This window comes from Nicotiana attenuata, unplaced genomic scaffold, assembly GCF_001879085.1.
Source record: "Nicotiana attenuata strain UT unplaced genomic scaffold, NIATTr2, whole genome shotgun sequence".
NCBI classification, from domain to species: Eukaryota; Viridiplantae; Streptophyta; class Magnoliopsida; order Solanales; family Solanaceae; genus Nicotiana; species Nicotiana attenuata.
The window spans coordinates 147710-162873 of NW_017672108.1; the positions used below are offsets into that span (position 1 = coordinate 147710).

A 15164-nucleotide genomic window follows, 5' to 3' on the forward strand; every position below is an offset into this window, starting at 1 on the left:
TATTAGTAAAAAAACATAAAGGACTAAAGCTGCACAAAACAAATATTTAAGGAACTATTTTAGACCAACTCCTAAACATAATGGACTACTTTTATTATTCTCTCTATTCCCCATTCTCTCAGCCTGAACTTAAATAAAGATCCACAAAACAGGTACTAAGCAATAGATGAATATACTAGTACCTACAAGAAAACAAGGAAACATCCAAAAAATTTTAAAGAAAACAAGTTGCTATCCCATATTAACCTCATAAATAAGAAAGACAATACAGGTAAGAAATAGATGGATATACTAATAATCCATCACCAACAGGGAACGTCTGAAGCTTTTAAAGAAACTAGTTGCAGTAACCCCCCTCTCTCCTTATCTCCCCTCACCCAACTCTCTCGCAACGGCCGACAGTAAGTAAAGGAGACAAATTTTGATAAAAACACTGTTTTTGTACAATTCCAAAGTAATAAGAAACAAAAGAAAGCAATTTCATGTTGCAGACTCCAACTACATGCATCTCTGAATCATAAACAAGCTAAGCGCCCAAAGTTACCCACGCAGCTAATATGTCAATGAGGACTATTGACGTTGCTACAATCAAAAGGAAGTTGCCCATAGTCAAGTTTAATCACAGTCTTAAAGCAGATAAAACTAGAGTAGAGCTGGATATTGCTTAGCCTGCTGCTTCACTCGCCTCTTGTACTCAGCTGTGTCCTGCAAAAGTAATTGCCATATTATTTGTAATGACAGTCAACACTATTTGGTCTGTTCAGTAAAATTTCGGAACACTTTTATCAGGGACCTATGAAGCTATTTCCATAAAGCATCGTATCTGCCAATGCAGAATTTTATCTTGATCGGAAGTAGGGAAATTATGAATTATTTGACTAGAAGTTAAAAACAAACCAGTTTACTTGTCATTTCACTCCTACAACCAAGTAGTGGCTAGAACTACAAAGTTTATGGACTTCAAGTACGCTGTATAGTTGTTTCTTACTACACATTAGGCATAGATGAGTGACATACAGCAAATCAGCAATTGCAACCTTGCAAGGATTAGGATATATAAAGGATAGTCCAGGTAAAATGTTGAACATCATAAAAGTAAAAATGCCAATTTGAGGAAACTCGAACAGATACACGTCAAATAAGTAGAATACCTGCATATAGAGCTGATAACCATCAGTTTGTGCTGGATCATTAGGATTTGGCTGGTCGAGCAAATCTTGGATACCCACCAAAATTTGTTTAACTGTAATGGCTGGCCTCCACCCCTAAGAACAAGTAATTGCAAGAGAAAGAATCCACAGATTCAGTTGAAGGCTGTAAATACCAATCAGCTATACATATATAAAATAACCACAAAGGCAGCAACAAGTACTTACACTGTCCTCGTTGAGGATAGACAAACATACTGTTCCTGAAGGATAGACATTTGGATGAAAGAAACCTTGAGGAAACTTGCACTTAGGGGGTTTGCTTGGATAGTCTTCACTGAAGTGCATTGTTAGTGGATAGTGACCGCCCTCCCAGTCAGTCTGTGCCAGTCATAAGATTGTATATTATTCTTGACAATCATCAAATGAAGGAACAGGGCGTAGAGAGAGGCAAGAAAGGGATTTTGATTACAGTAAATGTAAATCTCTCTACTGCTCTCTCAATGACAAAATGCAAAGTCTATTCCAAGGACTTAAGTGTCTATCACTATCACAGAACATCAGCAAATTAAATCAGGTATGTAGCTCACAAAACGATTCATATCATCACTGTTTACACCTCTAAGATTGATCAAACAGGTGACTACTTAGCAGCCTTCATGCTCTTTCTCAGAGTCATTCAGGTATTTCACCTGGGACTAATGAGAAAAAGGACATATTTCATATTGGAACAGATTTAAAGGCATCTTCTGGTTGTCTTCCTTTAGAAGTGTGTGAGAATGGATCTTGGTATCCATTAGAAAGATTCAACTTTCTTGTACTCCTAGATTATGTGTCTGGATATCTATAATATTTCTTCTATATTATCATCTTACATCTCTTTCAAGTCCAATTAGAATAAAGAATTCTAACTTTCAAAGACCATGAATCCTAATTTAGTCGTTTGTTCGAATGTCCTAATATTTTTTCCAGGTTCATAATATAACCAAACCTAACATGCAGTCCTTGTTGCTTGCTCTCCAGGTGGAAGCTTCAGCCCTTAGGTAATAGTTGATACTGGATAGTGGACTAGAATGGACATTTATAAAGAAGGAGATTAGCAGATCTGGTATCAGTGGCCGTAATGACCTAGCTGAAACTGTTAGTAGATATAGGTGAAAGTTTTAAATTCCAACCAAATGGAGAACATGTTCCGTGAATGAAAGAAAAATGAGCTTCACCTTTTTTTCATTTTCATAGATTCAATTATTTTGCAGTTGGTAAAGACTCGCTTCTTGCTTCAGAGACAATGAGTACTCAGTAAACCAACCAAGGTATAACCGTATAAGAAGCAACATGTCTCATACAACCAGACAGAGATTGGAGTTAAAGTCTACTTCCTACCCTTAAATTCTTCTCTTCCCTACTCTTCAAATTCCTTTCCTTTCCTCTCCCCACTAATTTTTTGCCTCGAGCATATATTTCACGAATTAAATAGGAAGAAAGTAAGAAATGTAGTAAAACCACAGTAGTTCAGAGGAAATGAGTGTACAAACAAGAACAAGCACACCTATCAACAGACCAGAAATGCCTAAGTTCTATCGACACTACCCAGAATCTGTTCTTTACAGATAAACCTGACCAAGAAGGCAATTACAGCACAAAATTACTGATTTTCCCAGTAGCAAATAGAGTTACAGTAACACAAAATCCTTTAAAACACTGACAGTAACTAGCACAAAATACTCCAATAGGTTTTCAAAGAAGCAGCAGTAAAAGAAAGAAAAAATCACAATGACACTGGCTCCTCATCTTAACTACTCCAAAAAATTCACAAAGGGGATAAAAGAGGGCATTGAAGAAGAAACAAAGGAAAAAACTTACATCAGGTTTACCAGGGATAGAGCAATGCCAAACCATCAAATTGACAGACCCATCAGCACCAGTCTCCGGCTTTGCCACAAAACCCTAAACCACAAAATCCACAGAAGCAGCAATTAATGTGCACCCAAAATACCTCAAAAAAATAGTATATATGAGCAGAAGAAAGATGGTAACGGACGCACATGAGGATGATTCTTACGCCATGCTTTCCTCTCCTCAGCCAAACGACCACGCGCAATTCCTCCCGACATGTTTCCTTATGTTTCTCCTAAGGTTACAACTCTCAAGCCAAAATGTTTTATACACACTTCTGTTTTTTGGGAGTTTTATTATACTGTATATCTTTTTTTAAGGAAATTTTATGTCGCATAGCAAAAGCTTTACGCCCTATTTATTATAAATAAAAACCCTTTTAAAATATTATTTTATATAGCTATCTTTTAGGTTTTTATATTAAAATATGTATTTATGATCACTCACTACGGTTAAGCCATAAAATACGGTATCTAATATTTTTCTCTCACATTCTTTCAATTTATTCTCTCACTAAATTACCGCACAGTTCTCTCTCCACAAAATTCTTGTCACGTCCCAAACTATCCTGTAAACGTGACTGACACTCAGCTAACACCACCCGCCAGGCGAACCATACTTTCTTAACTTAACCATTAATTTACAGTATTTGATTAATCATAAGAGTATCCAAATAATCTTACAACTAAATTACGCACAATTAATATCTCAAAATATTATACTGAAATTCTGCCCAAATCCCATACTAGACCATGGAGCATCTAAGAGAATTGCAACAGACATCATATGAACAAATAACAAAGGCGCTTTTGGCAGCCTCCACGAACAATGCGGCGGCTCACCTCAATAACTGAATCAACTATAGCGAATTCGTCAGCTACTAGCTCCATCTTCACCAATAGTATCTGCATAGACATGCAGGTAAGGAGTGAGTTATACGTAAATATAACCCAGTAAGATCCTCAACCCGCCACTCTGAATACCCTTGGGACAAGTGTTAGAAAATACAAACACACAACGAGCACAGTGGCGGATGCACATAGCCACTCGTGGGTGCTTAAGCACCCATTAACTTTGACCATATTTAATAATTTACATAGGCTATTGTACAAATATTTAGATAAATCTTGAGTGAGCACCCATAAATAAATTCATTTTTCCTCTTTTTTTGGAGTCTTTATCAGCGAGCACCCATAATTTTAAAATCCTGGATCCGCCACTGAACGAGCACATAAATAATATACACAGAAATTCTTTCACCATATAATTACATTATAAGGTCCAAACAATTATTCAACAACAACATTATATATATCTCAACACAATCTACACTAAGGACTTATCATTAACGGCAGTGCAGGATATTAACCTAACACCCCAACGAGTCTCCGGCAACATACACAATGCTCCAAATCTACACGGCTGCATACACAATGCCCCAAATCTATCACGGCGGCATACATAATGCCCTAAATCTATCACGACGGCATACACAATGCCCCAAATATATCGCGGCGGCATATACAATGCCCCAAATATATCATGACGGCATACACAATGCCCTAAATAGCGGCATACACTATGCCCAAATCTATCACGGCAGCATACACAATGCCCCAAATATATCACGGCGGCATACACAATGCCCCAAATCTATCACGGCGGCATACACAATGCCCCAAATATATCACGGCGGCATACACAATGCCTCAACATCATGGCTCACAGCCGTATCAAACTCAACATTATGGCTCACAGCCGTATCACACCATCAAACAACTTATAAAAATAATTTTTTCTATGTTTTTCATAAAATAATATATTTACGGCTAGTCTAAGACCACTGATTCTGCCAAGCGCACGCTTGTCCCAACACATGGACCAGGCAGAGAAAAATACTTTTTTTTCAAAACGGGATTTAGAAAAGAAAGTATTAAAGCTAAAAGTCTCACTTACCTTGCTAAGAAGAAGTTTCTCGACCTCGCAACGTCCAGAACACCAACCAAACGGTATTCAATGGCCCCAAACTATACAACATATTGATAAACGATGTCATTTAATGGGTCGTAAGTCATAACTCAATCTTATTTTTCTTAATTTCAGACTTGAAGCTAAATCTCAATATTTACATCTCAAGTCACAAATTATAAAAGTGAAATTATATTCTAATATATCAATCTAAACACGATAGTTAGCTTTAATTTCTATAAATTAGCACCGGATACCAATGACAATAACCAGAGTAAGAGTCGAAACCTGTCTATACTTAATAATAGATATTCGAAACCTAACCTTAAAAGAAATTAAGATGCGATAGATTCCCCATTATTGTCGTATACATACGTGAGCATTCTCTGTTAGAACTTCAATTTGTGTATCTAATCTTAAGAGATCATCATTACCAAATCACTAGAACTAGCCATTATAAATGATATTAGTTCATCTCAATTCCCTTGAATATGTTACTATATTAAGAATTACATATAAGCATACCTTGTAACTTGGCTTTCTTCACAAAGATTCCCACACGATGATTGGTAATTGGAATCAAATAGTAGTCTAGCTTCTATATATTCACGCCGACGTCACAGGTTTTTTTCTTTTTCCGGTACTATTGTTACTATTTTTTTCTCGAAGAACTAGACAATAAAAATATATTCTAATCCCTAAGTCCTAAACTTAGCAGCATAAGGTATGGGCATAGGGCCCTTTTTCCTTTCCTTCATATAATTCGAAATTACTACATTGCTAATTATAAAGGAATTTTTACCTCCTATAGCGAAGGTTAACACCTTATTTATTTTAAATAAATACCATTTAAAAAAATTATATTCTATAGATACATTTTAATGTTTATAGCAAAATATCTAATTTTGGTAACCTCCTACCCCTAAGCCATTAAAGACGCTATTCAGTTACACTATTTTCTTTCTCTCTCTACTTTGATACATGTCTTTAATGGTTCTTGAGTTCTTTTCATCCTTTAAATCTAGTTAATTTTCTCACTAAACTTTGTGGCAGCATAATCACGAAAGGTCCCTTCTCGAGAAAAACTGATGCAGTAATGCAGATAATGAAGTACCCAAATTAGTTGTTTTTAGTGATAATGTTAGTACAATTCATCTAGTAATTTCTTCCATTAAAGTGGCTCTATGGCATTCGGATTAGAAAATGTTCTAGGTTTGGCTTAATTTTTGTTTTGGAAGATAATTTGTGTTTGTATTTGGTTTTGGAAGAACGGAAGAAGAAGAAGAAGATAATTTGTGTACCTTCACGACGTTTCAAATTCAATGAGACTTGAACCCAAGATATTTGGCGAGAATGAAGCTCTTGAATTTCAATTTCTGACAATTAAAAAGGTCTTACAATCTCGAGGCTTCCACACCAAGATACAAAAATTTTGGTGAAGTCGCGCTAATTTGGAATTGTCGGCATATCTGAAACGGAAGTCGACTTAGAACTATCATCTGAAACTATCCCTAAGGCATTAAATTTTACATGTTGGATATGTTTTAGATTTGAAGTTTAGTTTCCAAGAAATCAAACGATTCGTGATTTCGATGTCCCTACTTCAAGATACAAAACTTTTGACGAAGTCACGTAAATCTGAAATTGTCAGTGTATCAGAATTTAGTATTGACTTCGAAATACTATCTGAAACTATCCTTAAGGCATTAAATTTTGCATTTTGGATATGTTATATATTTGGATGTTAAGTTTCCAATAGATCAAATGGTTCGTGATTTCGAAGCCATAGTCGCGTCAGAATTTAATAGTGATTTCGGACTACTAAACTATCCTTAAGGCACTAAATTTTGCATTTTGGATATGTTATTATTTGCAAGTTAAATTTTTAAAAAATCAAACGGTTCGTGATTTTGACTTTTCTACACCAAGATATAATTTTTTTGGTGAGACTGTGCAAATCTAAAATTTTCAACGTGGTGGAATCTAAAGTTGGTTTCAAAATATTATCTGGGGCGATTTTGAAGGTGTTTGATTCTAAATTTTGGATATATTTTAGATATTGAAGTAATTTTCGAGAAATCAAACGGTTCATTATTTGGACTCTCCCATGATAAAATATGAATCTTTTGTTACAAGCGCGTAAAGCTGAAAATTATGCGACTAAGATAAAAGTCGAACAATGTAAAGCAAAAGAGAAGCTCAAATATTTATGCCCTCGAAGTCTCCAAGTTGAAATCTTCAAGTCCGTCGGCTTCAAGTTGAAGTCTTCACGTTCGCCACTCTTCAAGTTGAAATATTTAAGCCCTCCAAGTCTCCAAGTCTCCAAGTCCGTCGGTCTTTAAGTTTCAGTCTTCAAATTCGTCGGTCTTAAAGTCGAAATATTTAAACCTCCAAGTCTTCCAGTTGAGGTCCTCAAACTCGTTGGTCTTCTAGTGGAAGTATTTGAGCCCTCAAATTTTTCAGGTTGAAACGTCAAAGTCCGCCAAATTTTCAAGTTTGTCGGTCTTCAAGTTGAAATGTGCAAAGTCCGCCAAATCTTCAAAGTTTTCCAAGTGTTCAAGTCGACGTCATCAAGTCCATGAAGTCTTCGAGTTGAAGCTTTATAACTTTCCAATCTTAAGGTGGACATATAAGTCCCTTTGCACCTTAAGTTGGCCTCTTCGTGGGTTTGTCCTTAAAAGAAAGCTATAACTTTCCAATCTTAAGGTGGACATATAAGTCCCTTTGCACCTTAAGTTGGACTCTCCGATAGTCGGGTTATTTTGAGAGTAATCTCTCCGGTAGTCGAGCCACATAAGAGTAATCTCTCCGATAGTCGAGTCATTTTGAGAGTAATCTCTCCGGTAGTCGGGACACATTGAGAGTAATCTCTCCGGTAGTGGGGCCACATTGAGAGTAATCTCTCCGGTAGTCGGGTCATTTTGAGAGTAATCTCTCCGGTAGTCAGGACACATTGAGAGTAATCTCTCCGGTAGTCGGGCCACATTGAGAGTAATCTCTCCGGTAGTCGGGTCACATTGAGAGTAATCTCTCCGGTAGTGGAGCCACATTGAGAGTAATCTCTCCGATAGTCGGGTCATTTTGAGAGTAATCTCTCCAGTAGTCGGGCCACATTGATAGTAATCTCTCCGGTAGTCGGGCCAAATCGAGAGTAATCTCTCCGGTAGTCAAGTTACATTGAGAGTAATCTCTCCGATAGTCAGGTCGTTTTGAGAGTAATCTTTCCAATATTTGAGAGGGACTGAGTACCCATCCCCTCACACACTAAGATAATCTTCTTCATGCATGGATCATCTCGTTAAACAAAAACAAATCCTTCTCATTCGACCTAAAAAAAAAAAAGGGAGGCAAAAGACGACGCAGAAGAACAATAGAAGAGAAAATTAATTTACCTCTGCTCAGGCTTCCGAACGTCGAAGAAAATAGACTTTGAGGATGCCCCTGCGTACACTCATTACGATGAGGATGTGGGGTTTATATAAGCGTCTAAAGGAGACAGTTGGAAATTTATGTTCGGTGTGGGAGGATCTACTATTGGCCTCCTAAAGCCTAAAGGAATTTGATTAAGTCTGTGACGGTGTTTTTGCCGAGTCCAATTCTAATTAGAATTGGTTCAATTTAAATAGCTGGCATATGTTTTGCTATTTACGTGAAAGAAGACAGATTCATTGAGGAATCCTTTATGCAAGTTATTTCTTTCTATCCAATCAAAAGGAACGATATTCCTGTTAAGGCAAATACATCTCAATGTTGATGGACCCACATTTAAAGCTGTTGAACAAGAATTTGAAAGAATGCATGGCTATCATTGTAATATAATTATAATAATAGTTAATAGTATTATGCCTCTTAGCACTTGCTCTGTTTGGGATCATTTTTTTGCACCAAATATTTGGATGGATATGAAGTTAGTTTATGTCCTACAGCATTCCTAACGGAGGATGCCTAAGGCATTGGGATATGCTATATTTTAAACATACAAATATGTTGCACATAATCTCAGAGAGCGCCAAATTTATACTTCAAGCCCGGTCTTCAAAATTTTAAACACCACGACAAATCTTGAAGTAGGGGCATTTGTAGGCATACAAAATTTGCAAAATTAAAATTTATTTGGACTGTATTTTAAATTCAAGATATATTAGTCCAAATAAATTTATCGGGCTAATATAATTGAATTAACCATAGATGTCCGATATAGATGGACTTAATAAATTAGTCCAATAGGACCATGACACGTGTCAAAGAAAATGCATGCCAAGTCACATTAAAAGGCTAATGAAATCGCGCCACGTGTGCAAGTGACATATTCAGGCCAATCAAATGCGGCCATGTCACACTTCAATTTGATTGGTCGGAAAGAGTATGTTCTTATCACAACTTCTCCCTTCCACAACTATAAATAGGGGTCTTCATAACCCAGAAAAGGGACCAGAAGTTATAACAAGAAGCAAGAGAGAGCTCGTGGATCAAACGCCGCAAATTTCTCTACAAGTTTCAAGCTTCAAGCAATTAAGTTCAAGTTCAAGAAATCAAGTTCAAGCTCAAGAACGAAGAACAAATCAAGTTCGGGCTCAAGAACGAGGAACAAAGCAAGTTAAAGTTCAAGTAATCAAACTCAAGATCAAGAACGGAGTCAAATTAAATACAAGGCGTTCAAGATCAAGGCTACTTGTTCATGATACAATTCGTGGCAACAATCAAAGTGTTCGGGACGGATAAGTCAAATTCAAATTCAAGATCAAGCTCAAAGGCCCTTGAATTTATATTGAAAAAGTAGAATCGGAGGAATCATAGAGATTGTAATACTCAAATTACTTGAAATCAAATACTACGATTGTTGCAATATTTTTCGATCTTAATTTTATTTTCTCGACACAATTTATTGTCTACACTTACATTCTGAAAAGGAATATTAAAAGTAGGACTAGTGTGATTAATATATCATAAGGACATTAGTTTTTTTTTTTACCTTGTATTTACTGACATAGTATAGATTACATGAAAAATAGTATAAATTGAAATATTTGTACTTAAAAGTACTGTCATACCTCTTTTTTCACTGCACCCCCGGAAGGGTATAACAAAAGAGTTTTTCCAATTAAAGGACAATCGAAACGGAATTATTTAATCAAAGAATTAAGAGTCGCCACTTGGGAGATTTATGGTGTCCCAAGTCAACGGTTCAAATTCCGAATCGAGGAAAGGGTTGACTCTGTATTACAGTCCGCGAACCAGAAATCCGGGTAAGGAATTCTGTTAACCCGGGAGAAGGTGTTAGGCATTCCCGAGTTCCGTGGTTCTAGCACGGCCGCTCAATTATTGTAATTGGCCTATTATCTGATTTTAGAACAGTTTTAACCTATGTGCATTTAGCTTTCAAACCGCTTTTATTTAATTAATTAAAGGGAGATTGCAACGTTATTTAAAATATGTTTCGAACCACGTCACATAAATGCACCCGCAGTTCATAACACATTTCATCTAACGTTGAGATTTGGATTTGGGTCACATAAATCTGCACCCGAGTTTAGGAAGGTAGTGTTATTAAAGTACGCGCCTAAAGCAACTACGCGCTTTTAGCTTTGCGAGGGCCATGGAATTTTGCTAAATGGCACGCCTCGAATTCTAAGGTTAAGTTAAAACTAATTAAAACGAGGGCCACGCAGTTGGGATTGTTGTTTGGCACCTCGACTATTGATAAGGGCCTAATTAATTAACACGCCAATTATGACTAAAAATTTCTCTAAAAGGCTTGCGAGAGAAGGTTGATTTTTAAAAAGCTAATGGCCCAATTCAGTTCCCAAACGAACTACTGATTTAAAGAGCGGCTGCCTAGTTTTGGGCCCAGTGTGAGCCCAGCAGCATGGTAGGGCTGTCTCAGTTAAGAATTACTAAGGCCAAACGCACTGGCCCAACTGATGAGGTTGGTAATTACAACCCAAATGGACTCGTGATTCAAAGTCCACAAAAAGGCCCAAATCATAAGCCAAGCACCCATACACACACAAAGAGAAGAATGGGCTCACTTAAAGCCCAAAAGAACAAGTGCCACAATACAGCACTGCACTCTTAGAATTATTGGGCCACACGCTACAGCCCAATTTTGTGATCCAACAAACACTGATAATTATAACCATAAAGCTTCAAAATATTTCCAGAAAAAATTTAGACTAAAATTAACTATCCTTAAGCATGATCAAATATGTTCTAACTTTTAAACAAGAGCATGCACGATTTCAGTAATAGCCAGAACTAACATAGATTCCAATCGAAAGTTTAACACTCTAACCTATACTTATCATTTCAGTACAATCAGTAATGAATACCACATCATATGCCAATTTCGAATTTGGATGAAATATATCAAGCATGCATGAATTAATTAAACCTTACAGTCCCCAAAAATCCTATTCAAAACATGCTACACCTAGTATCAGTTCCATTCATCCATTAAGATACTCCAAAGCTTTAAACACCATATACCACTTCATGTCCAGAATTGTTTCCTAAAACAAAGGAAAACTAAATAAACCAAAGGCTTCAGTACAGTCTCTTGTCACTTAAACCATACAATAAGAAATGAGATTTAAGTAATGATACACTTAAACACAGGTCCTAGCAAATTCAGAATCCTTTTAACTAGACATGATTAATTCAACTCTCAACTGAGCATATGTCATTTAGAAGAGCAAAATACAGGAAAGTAAAATGAAGGCAACTGTAAGCTAATAGCCCAACATCCAAACATTTTGAACTTCAACTTTCATTTCTCAAACTCCAATCAGGTATCACATTGTATGAGTTTGAGGAGTGTGTACCTGGATACAGCCAAAATAATTACAAAACTCAGCAATTGAAGGGTAGATTCAGCAGTAGATAGACAGCAACACAGCCAGTAAGATCCACTTCAGACAAGCAACGATATACAACAGTCTAGTTCAATTAACCCAGCAGATTTTAAAATGATATTGCAACCAACTTCAAGCCATTTTCATGCTCAGATGTGACAGAATTATTTCAGGAATTTGAAAAGAGTTCAAAAATCACTGAAGATCTAATGAAACAGTAAAATTATATTTCTGTGTATGAATTAAAGTGTTCCCGCCCCCTAAAATGAAAGGTAAAGGGTCTTTATATAGGCATGTCTAATGCAGCCTTGGCCTGATTAACCAATTTCCTTTTTACCCTTTTTTCGATTGGTTTACCCTTTTTACCCCTCTAAAATATCTGAAAATCCCTGCTCCCTAACAAACTAGTGCTCATCTTATCCTCTAGAGGCTTCCCCCTAACAGAAATAATTCCTTCACAACCTAAAATCCCTAAATTAACCTTTGCCCAACCAGTTATTACGACCCCTGCCCCTTCCTTTGAGACCCCTTTAAGTTTCTAAACTTACAATTGACCCCTCTATAGATTTATGAAGTGTGACAATCAGGACTACTCAAATGCGAAAGCTTCAATCAGATCAAAAGGTAAAATTCTTAAAAAGAAATTCAGAACATTTGACAATTGAAAACAAACTGAGCATGAATCAAACACAACAAGCCTTCACAGGATTACTAAGCCAATATTTAAACAGAAACACAATCCACAAAACTTAATGCAATTAAACCAAACAAACTTAAACAAATTTAGACCAACAATTTAATCAAGAACTTAACCAAGAAGAAAAGGAACAAAGCACAAAGGTACCTGAGAACAGAATCCAGGATGAACCTCAACGAATAGAGACCAAATGCTAAAAGCATCGCGAGATAAACGAAACTTGAGGATAATCAATTGTTCCTTGATAAGAACAACCAATTAGCCTCTAATTCCGGTTAAATCGGAGTTTGGTCATGAAATTGACATAAGCAAAGGCTATAGATACAGGGATTTGGGTTCTAAATGGTTTGGGGAAGGTCAGGTTTAGGTCTGATTTTTTGATTCAAAACTCGAGTCGACCTAGGGGGATTTGAAGGGCATGGGTTAGGGATTTGGGAATAGGGAGTAATAAGGGTTCCAGAGTGTATTTTTGGGGCAGTTTGGTGGTGGCACCTCCATCGGAGAATATGTGGCGGCGCTAGGGTTCATGACTTCGAACAAAAAATTCGAGGAGTTTGGGTGAGTTTTGAGGGAAACGGGGTGAAGATCTAAGATGAGGAGGCGGAGGAGGAGTGGTGGTGTTATTTTCACGGCGATTGAACGCCGACCGACGTCGTAGAAGATTTTCGGCGGGCGGCAGGCGGTGGCTCAAGGTGGAGTTGTGAGAGACGGTCATGGGGGGGTTCTAAGAGAGGGGGGTAGGGGCGTTAGGACAGTTTTATATCAAGTGCCCCCTAGTTTAGAGCCGTTGGATCATCTAACCTAGACGGCTAGGATTAACCTCATATGAAACGGGGTCGTTTGGTCTCAAAGGGAGATGGGTCGGAGAAATTGGGCTGGGTAAGAATGGGGTTTGGGCTGGAATTGGGGCGGGTTTGGCCAGCTCTTGGGGACAAGAACATTGGGCCTCGGTGAATTGAGGATGAATTGGCCCATAAACTGAGATCTCTTTTTTTTTCTTTGTCTTTTTCTTTCATTTTTTTTTTCATTTTAAAGATTTCTTTTAAATTCTTTTTAAATTGAAATAAAATAAAAACAAACCTAAATTAATCCCTAATCAAATTATCCCATCAAGTTAAATTAATTACTACATCTAACACTTATTACACCTAATTAAAACCAAATTAAAAAGGAATACCAAAATTCCAAACTAAAATTAAAGTGTGAAAATAAACTATTTTTGTGTGATTTTCCTTTTGTAAAATAAATACTTACTAATTAATTCTTAAAAATGCAAAGTCAAACCCTAAATGCAAACGCAACATATTTTTTGTATTTTTCACTAATTAAAATGCACAGACAAAAATGCCAACAATTAACAGAAAATGCCACGAAAATCCACAAAATTGCAAACATTGAAAGAAATTATTTTGTTTTGAATTTATGGGAGTAATTAATATAGGGCAAAAATCACGTGCTCACAGCTGCCCCTCTTTTCTCGGAAAACAAAGAGTTTTCGTGCAAAGATAAAGTGAGCGGATACGAGCGATTTTTGCCCGTTTGAATACTCTGTGGGAAGCATTTTTGAAAGATTTGACCGCACCCTGCTTCCGAGGTTGCCTACATATCCTTGGCTACAAAGGAATCAGGTCAGTGTAGTTCAGGAATGTTTGGTAGCTGGGACTACCATGAAGCTGTGATTTCACTGCTGCTGCTGCTGCTACTGCTTACTGAACCCCCTTATTACACCATGACAAAGTAAAAAGAAGCCATGCTAAACTATGATCTATGAATTACAAAACCTATCTATATCTTCAAACTTGATCCTGCAGCTCTTGTTGCCATGCTGACTTGTATTCTCCTAGTGAAATTCCTTTGTTGTCGACTTGAATTGTAATCTGAGATGTTTTCCCTTTCTTCAGGTGGACGCCTGACTGCCAAAACTTGAACTACATTTTGAGATGCTTTCCTTTTCTCCAGGTGGACGCCTGACCACTGAACTTGAAATGTATTCCCTTGCTCTCCAGGCGGGCTCCTGACTGCTAAACTTGAAATGTATTCCCTTGTTCTCCAGGCGGGCTCCTGACTACTGAACTTGAAATGTATTCCCATGCTCTCCAGGAGGGCTCCTAACTGCTAAAGTTGAAATGTATTCCCATGCTCTCCAGGCGGGCTCCTGGCTGCTAAACTTGAAATGTATTCCCATGCTATCCAGGCAGGCTCCTGACTGCTGAACTTGAAATGTATTCCCATGCTCTCCAGGCGGGCTCCTGACTGCTAAACTTGAAATGTATTCCCATGCTATCCAGGCGGGCTCCTGACTGCTAAACTTGAAATGTATTCCCATGCTCTCCAGGCGGACTCCTAACTGCTAAACTTGAAATGTATTCCCATGCTCTCCAGGCGGGCTCCTGACTGCTAAACTTGAAATGTATTCCCATGCTCTCCAGGCGGGCTCCTGACTGCTAAACTTGAAATGTATTCCTATGCTCTCCAGGCGGGCTCCTGACTTTTGAACTTGAAATGTATTCCCATGCTATCCAGGCGGGCTCCTGACTGCTAAACTCGAAATGTATTCCCATGCTCTCCAGGCGGGCTCCTGACTGCTGAACTTGAAATGTATTC

The 15164-nt window shown here is 37.5% G+C and overlaps 1 protein-coding gene across 3 annotated transcripts; it reads right to left on the reverse strand.

The window, feature by feature from the left end:
* Positions 1-401: 401 nt before the first annotated feature.
* Positions 402-8462, reverse strand: LOC109211877 (SUMO-conjugating enzyme SCE1-like). 3 transcript variants are annotated; one of them, XM_019375472.1, is made up of 6 exons: positions 8405-8462; positions 3887-3949; positions 3012-3095; positions 1377-1529; positions 1152-1265; positions 402-705 (listed from the first exon to the last, which is right to left on the reverse strand). In XM_019375472.1, exons 2-6 carry the CDS (start codon positions 3932-3934, stop codon positions 643-645), a joined length of 462 nt encoding a protein of 153 aa, XP_019231017.1. In that variant the 5' UTR covers positions 3935-3949; positions 8405-8462; the 3' UTR covers positions 402-642. The 3 variants fall into 3 exon arrangements, with proteins under 3 accessions (XP_019231017.1, XP_019231018.1, XP_019231015.1); XM_019375473.1 differs by lacking the exon at positions 8405-8462 and adding an exon at positions 5001-5015; XM_019375470.1 differs by lacking the exons at positions 3887-3949; positions 8405-8462 and adding an exon at positions 3194-3330.
* Between the last annotated feature and the right edge of the window lie 6702 nt (positions 8463-15164).